A 6,317-nucleotide genomic window follows, 5' to 3' on the forward strand; every position below is an offset into this window, starting at 1 on the left:
CCACCCCCCAATGGTTTACTGTTCTTACTTACCCCCTCTTCATTCATGTGCATAAAATTGATCAACATATGGAACCGTGAAACAGGCAGAGTCATGCTAGAATGACCTCCACTTTACTGGACAAATTACAGGTCACATTATGTCTCTTCCTTCTAACTTTACATAGTATATATCTTTTACAGAAAAGCCTTGAACGTATGATTGGGATCCTAGGTACTCACATTGATCACACAAGCAAGTCTCAGGTGTTCTGTAAAGAAATTCTTCATGTGACCATGTTGACAACAACATGCTAGGGCGACACAATTCCGGGCGCAACACAGCTATTGCGTGAGCGGGACGCACTCGAGCTCCATCTCGAGGTGGCCACGCTCGACGTTCTGAAGCCTGACAGTCACCTCCTGCTTAACCTTGTTGTCGATGATGGTGATGGCACTGTCCCTTGGGATCCAGATGCCGTCTTTCGCCATCCAATTTTTGAGCTCGGCATTGTCGGTGATGGACTTGGTTTCATAGGCTCTGGCTGCAGCAACTAGTGGTTGAATGTTTATCTCAGCCTCCCCCATTCGGTCGTCGGTGGTGAATGTGTCCTTGTCATAGACTTGCTGCAAGGAGAATTGAAGGCAAATGTTACCCGAAAAAAACCCGACCTAAACCATACCACTGCACTGCACATTTTACTGATTATTTTCATCGCCCCTGTAAATAAAACATATTTACCACTTTTAGCAGTGGAACCGGATCGGGTATCGATAGCAGAAGTCTTCCATTCCATACAGGATTCAGGCTGCTCTTTATCACCTTCGTTTTCATCGACTACAAGGGCAAAAAGGGGATCTGGAGTGTCACAAAACAAATAACTTCACACAACTAGGTTACAGTGCAAATGAATGGAGTAGCTCACCTGGTGTCCTAGGTTTAGGATAACATAAGGGTCGCTTGACATCACATCACGAATAGCTAGATTTGTGCCTCTTATGATATTGACCTTAATCAATCCAACAAACTCTACCATACCAACCTCCACCTAAGACAGAATAAGTTCAAATAAGAAATAATATTTCAAGTTAAGAGTATAAACTGAACTATAGATTTGGGATGATTGATCATACAGCTGCAGGTTTCTTTACTGATTTGTCTTCTTTTCTCCTCCAGCTGTTCCTGAAAGCATGGCCTAAACCATGTCGATTTGAGCTACCATGCTGCTGCTGGTAACAATGTTTGCCATTGTTTTGTGAAGAGCATGAAAGCTGTTGGTTAGACAAAAACTGTTGAAACTCATATTTTCTCCTGCACATATGCGAGTAAGGAGAAACATCATTCATCGGTAGAGTTGTGTTGGGCAAATATGAAAGAAACCTGTTATACTAGTGGCAGGCGCCTCAGAGAATAAGAACTTGCTACTTCGGTATACCTTATAAAATCATTTCGGTCATCCGCTGAGCAATCTTGCCTTGGCTTTGTGTAATTGCCAAGAAATGCCTCATATGTACTGTTTACTGCACCATTTCCACCCAAATCGGTCAAAAAATCAACTTGTTCATCTGTCCATTCATCTAGCTTCACTGAGACTATCTGAAATAAACAGGGTTCTACTCAAACACCAGAAATGGATAGTTGAACCACCAAACATTACATCTGCACCGGCCAACTGACATTACTCTCACTTATCGTGTGTATTTCATGGCAAAATGTTGTATGCTAAGGCCTTGTACAATGCAAGGTGCTTAGGAGAGGTGCTTGGAGAAATAAACCAGGCTTTCCTTAAGCACTGGTGCTTATTTGTACAGGGCAGACGCTTAATTAGGCCTCTCTCCTGTAGAAATAGGCACCGGTGCTTAAAAAAAACCCAGTTTATTTTTCTAAGCGCCTCCGTAAGCACCTAGCATTGTATAAGGCCTAAGGATATTAGCAAAAGTAATATTATCTCTAGAGGAAGGAGAATAATATTGGGAATGTCAAACTTATATGTGCCTGGTATCTTCCTTAAAAAGCCTATGATCTAATTCTGTTTGTCAAAGACACTTGCTTCTGAATTTATTTATGTTTGCTATATACGTGTGTGGCTCTATGCAGGTGTTTCTAAAGTTAGAAAAAACTGTACAACCTAAAAAAGTACAGTTGAAACTTGAAACATATGCTTTACTGTATAATGTCTGACAAAATATTAAACAGTCCCTACAAGCTCTAAGAGCATGGTTAATAATATAGCCGACTGGTGGCTATAACATGGTGCCATGTCATCTATAGTCAATGTAATAGCCAACAGGTATAGTAGTGGGCTACAAGGAAGTACTATTTTTTATCACATGGCCCGCCATACACTCTCACATAGTTTCTTGGAGCCCGTGCTACAGCCGGCTGTAAATCTACAGCCCGCTTCTCTTCTCTCTCCTATTCTCTCTCATCCAACTCATCAAGGATATAATATTTTAAGTCTTACAGCCTGCCTAAATCAGCTTATTATACTTGCTCTAAAGTAAGTCTCAGATCTCAGTGAAAATGGCTGAATGGTTGCACTGCCTAGTTTCAGAAGGGGCTAGCAAATAAAAGCCTAACTATATAACTGAAAGGTCTAATCCATTTTTAGCCAACATCTCCTATGACTGAATAAAAAATCAAATCCAAGTAAGAAATTAAACTGGAAATGGAAGGAGGCTGATGACAAATAGCTAACAATACATAGATATCGTGGTTACCTTAGAAATGTGCACCCCGAGGCTTCTATGAGCTCCAGAACACTTGATACAGATGAACGCGCCAAAAGTTAATGATCTGCAAATACCACAATATTCAAAGACTGAGAATAATGCGAAGCACTCAGTCTCAGAGACCGTGCCAGTCAAAAGTGTTACTCCCTCCGATCCATATTATTTGTCACTGATTTAGTACAAATTAATATGGATCACAGGGAGTATCTTATCTCATAAGAAAATAAGAAATACACATAGTGCTGTAACTTAACCTTCGTCAAAACACATGGGTGACATTACACAATTCAATATCATCTACACACACGATATTTCTGTAAGACGTGGAGTGATTTGTATACAGTGCAAGAAAAAGGAAAGGAACATCTTACAGGTCAAGAATACTTACACCCATTTTGGATCTGGAGCACCACAGTCGGCACAACATTTGTTTGCTGGTTGACTTAAAAGACGATCTAATCTGTCCGTCGTAGCAATTTGCCCTGGCAGTGATCATGGAAGCGAATTCATTCAATGCAGCAAACAGAGGATGTATATGCAGCAACACCATCTAATTGTTTATATGATGCATTGTTTCAGGGGAGTGGCAGGACACATCATGTTCAAGATGGTGCTCGAAACTAATAGGTCCAATGCAGTTAGGGATTTTAAAAAAAATTGCAAGACTATTCATGATTTGTGGCTCACATTTATTAGAAGTTGTGGTTCCTGTTCAAATTGTTGGTTATCCAAACCATAGGCAAATTGCTAAATTGTAAAACAAAGGCTGCATTTGCATCAAAATGAGGCTAACGCCTGAAGATTTGACAGCTTTGAATCGGGGCAATTAACGGGCCTGCGATATTCCGGATGAAAGCCAGAATGATTTTGCCCCTGCATTTCTGCAATGACACGATTGCAAAGGGGAGGAACGGTGGGGCAGAGTGGGCAAGCGAACCTGGCTGATTGGCCTGGTCGCCGGCGCGCATCTTGGTACTTGGCGGGCTGGCTTGGTCGCCGGCGCGAAACTTGGTACTTGGCGGGCTGGCTTGGTCGCCGGCGCGAAACTTGGTACTTGGCGGGCTGGCTTGGTCGCCGGCGCGAAACTTGGTACTTGGCGGGCTGGCTTGGTCGCCGGCGCGCATCTTGGTACTTGACGGGCTGGCTTGGTCGCCGGCGCGCAACTTGGCACCTGGCGAGGTGGCTTGGTCGCCGCTGGTGCCCGGCTTGGGGGGGCATGGTAGATTGGGAAAGTCCCCGCCGGCGCCCGCCTTGGCGCCTGGCTGATTGGCCTGGTCCCCGCCGGCGCCCGCCTTGGCGCCCGGCGGACTGGCCTGGTCTCCGCCGGAGCCCATCTTGGTCGACGTTTTCCTTCACGAATCGAACAAGAAGGCGCTGCAATTTAGGAAATTTCCGAGAAGAAATCGCGACCCGATCTGCAGAAGAAGACGCACGCACGCATTGCCTGGCGCGTACCTTCGATTGTGCTTCTGGCTGTCGGCGTGGTGCTTTTGCCCCTCCATCCCTCCTCCTCCTCCGCCTCCCCCCTGTGCCTGCCGGCGCTCTTATCCTCCTCCTACGCCTACGCCTACACCATCCTCCTCGCCGTGGGGACGAGAATGTGGCGGCCCATCACCGCAATAATCAATTCGAGATCTGGGGGGCTGGGCGTGCGGGCGTGACCTCCGACGGAGCGATTAGAAAAATGGTGCAAGTCGCCGGCCGGCGATCTGCCGCCGAGGCAATAGCTGGTTTCGTCCAATTTAGTATTTTTTTTTCTTCAGAGAGTTGTGTTGAATGGGCGAAAGCATTTATTTTTGGTTATTCTTAGGGGGTGGTTGCGGTCGTGGCTGGGCAGCCCGCAGGTGAAAAGGGAGAGTCTTTGCCGTCCCGTCTCCCTTCAAAAAATTCACACAAAACAAAAATTTAGAATTTTTTTGTCCCTGTAAACAAGCATTTTCGCAAGTTTAGAAATATATATTTTTTTGCAAAAAAAGTTTAGAAATGTATAAGGGCATTCATAAGGGGCAACACCAAATGCTGCCCTCCATCTGTCCACGTGCATATCCACGGACGACATAGTTTCGTTCGTCAAAAACCGGACACCAACGTCATTCCCCATTCTGCCTCCCCTGATCTCCGGATCATTTTGTTTGCATATTTTGCATTGTTTCGACTTGATATGAATATCCTAAGGCATAGTAGTTTAAACATAGGAATACATGTTGGTGAAATTGTTGGTGCCATGTCCCTTTTGATTCGGGTAGCTAGCTGGGTGGAGAGATATCGAGGGATGCCTCTGTGACGCCTCGCTACCTGGATCCCACAACAACATTGGTGCTATTATTTTTGATCTGTGAGGGGGGGGGGCACTACTAGGGAAAACCTTATACACAGAACCTTACCAGTAGCGCCAGATAAAACGAGGCGCTACTGCTACTTGGCAATAGCGCATGTCCACAGCCGGCGTTGCAAGGACAAAGAGCGCTACTACTAAAATCGCCCCACCATTGCCGCCAGGCTAAGTGTAGTAGCGCTTTCCCCTAACACGCGCTACTGCTAAACCCATCATATCTTCTCCATCAGCCGCCCCTCACTCTCCCCACTCCACTCCCACTCTCACTCTCCCACGCACCCCGTCGTCCGCGCCGCCGACGTTTGGCCCTCCTCAACCACCGTCGTCGCCCGCCGCCGCCGACGCTCCTGCTCCTCCTCCACCGAGGTAGTTCCTACATCCCTCCTCCTTCCACATCCTCCCCTCCTCCTCCCTCTCCCGATCCCTCCCGATCCCTCCCTCCCTCTCCCTCCTAACTCTCGCCTCCTCCCTCCCACCTCCCTCTCTACCTCGTCTATCCTCTCCTACCTACCTCATCCGTCCTCCTCCTCCCTGCCTCCTCCGCCCGCCTCCTCCCTTCCACCCTCACTCACCCCTCCCTTCGTTCCTACTCCCTCCACCTCCCTCTGTTTTTGAAATTTTAAGGATATGAATTTTTAGGTATTAAATTTAGTAATAGAAGTTTGTAGTAAGAAAATTTAGGGTAGAACTAGGGAAATAGAAATTTTAGTAAGTGTTCAGTAGAGTAGAACACTTACATTGCATTGTTTTTAGTAAGTGTTTAATAGAACTAGTTTATTTAGTAAGTGGTTAATAGAACTAGTTTATTTAGTAAGTGGTTAATAGAATTAGTTTAGAGAGAGAGTCTTTGCCGTCCCGTCTCCCTTCAAAAAATTCACACAAAACAAAAATTTAGAATTTTTTTGTCCCTGTAAACAAGCATTTTCGCAAGTTTAGAAATATATATTTTTTTTGCAAAAAAAGTTTAGAAATGTATAAGGGCATTCATAAGGGGCAACACCAAATGCTGCCCTCCATCTGTCCACGTGCATATCCACGGACGACATAGTTTCGTTCGTCAAAAACCGGACACCAACGTCATTCCCCATTCTGCCTCCCCTGATCTCCGGATCATTTTGTTTGCATATTTTGCATTGTTTCGACTTGATATGAATATCCTAAGGCATAGTAGTTTAAACATAGGAATACATGTTGGTGAAATTGTTGGTGCCATGTCCCTTTTGATTCGGGTAGCTAGCTGGGTGGAGAGATATCGAGGGATGCCTCTGTGA

At 45.4% G+C, this 6,317-nt stretch overlaps 1 protein-coding gene across 1 annotated transcript; it reads right to left on the bottom strand.

Annotated features, from left to right (window-relative positions):
- Positions 1-94: 94 nt before the first annotated feature.
- LOC123080741 (probable ADP-ribosylation factor GTPase-activating protein AGD11) lies at positions 95-4,491 on the bottom strand. The gene is made up of 9 exons (XM_044503677.1): positions 4,167-4,491; positions 3,649-4,061; positions 3,100-3,193; positions 2,700-2,775; positions 1,415-1,575; positions 1,113-1,290; positions 905-1,027; positions 721-816; positions 95-605 (listed from the first exon to the last, which is right to left on the bottom strand). Exons 1-9 carry the CDS (start codon positions 4,211-4,213, stop codon positions 324-326), a joined length of 1,470 nt encoding a protein of 489 aa, XP_044359612.1. The 5' UTR covers positions 4,214-4,491; the 3' UTR covers positions 95-323.
- Between the last annotated feature and the right edge of the window lie 1,826 nt (positions 4,492-6,317).

The sequence above is a fragment of the Triticum aestivum genome, chromosome 3D (genome assembly GCF_018294505.1).
Source record: "Triticum aestivum cultivar Chinese Spring chromosome 3D, IWGSC CS RefSeq v2.1, whole genome shotgun sequence".
NCBI classification, from domain to species: Eukaryota; Viridiplantae; Streptophyta; class Magnoliopsida; order Poales; family Poaceae; genus Triticum; species Triticum aestivum.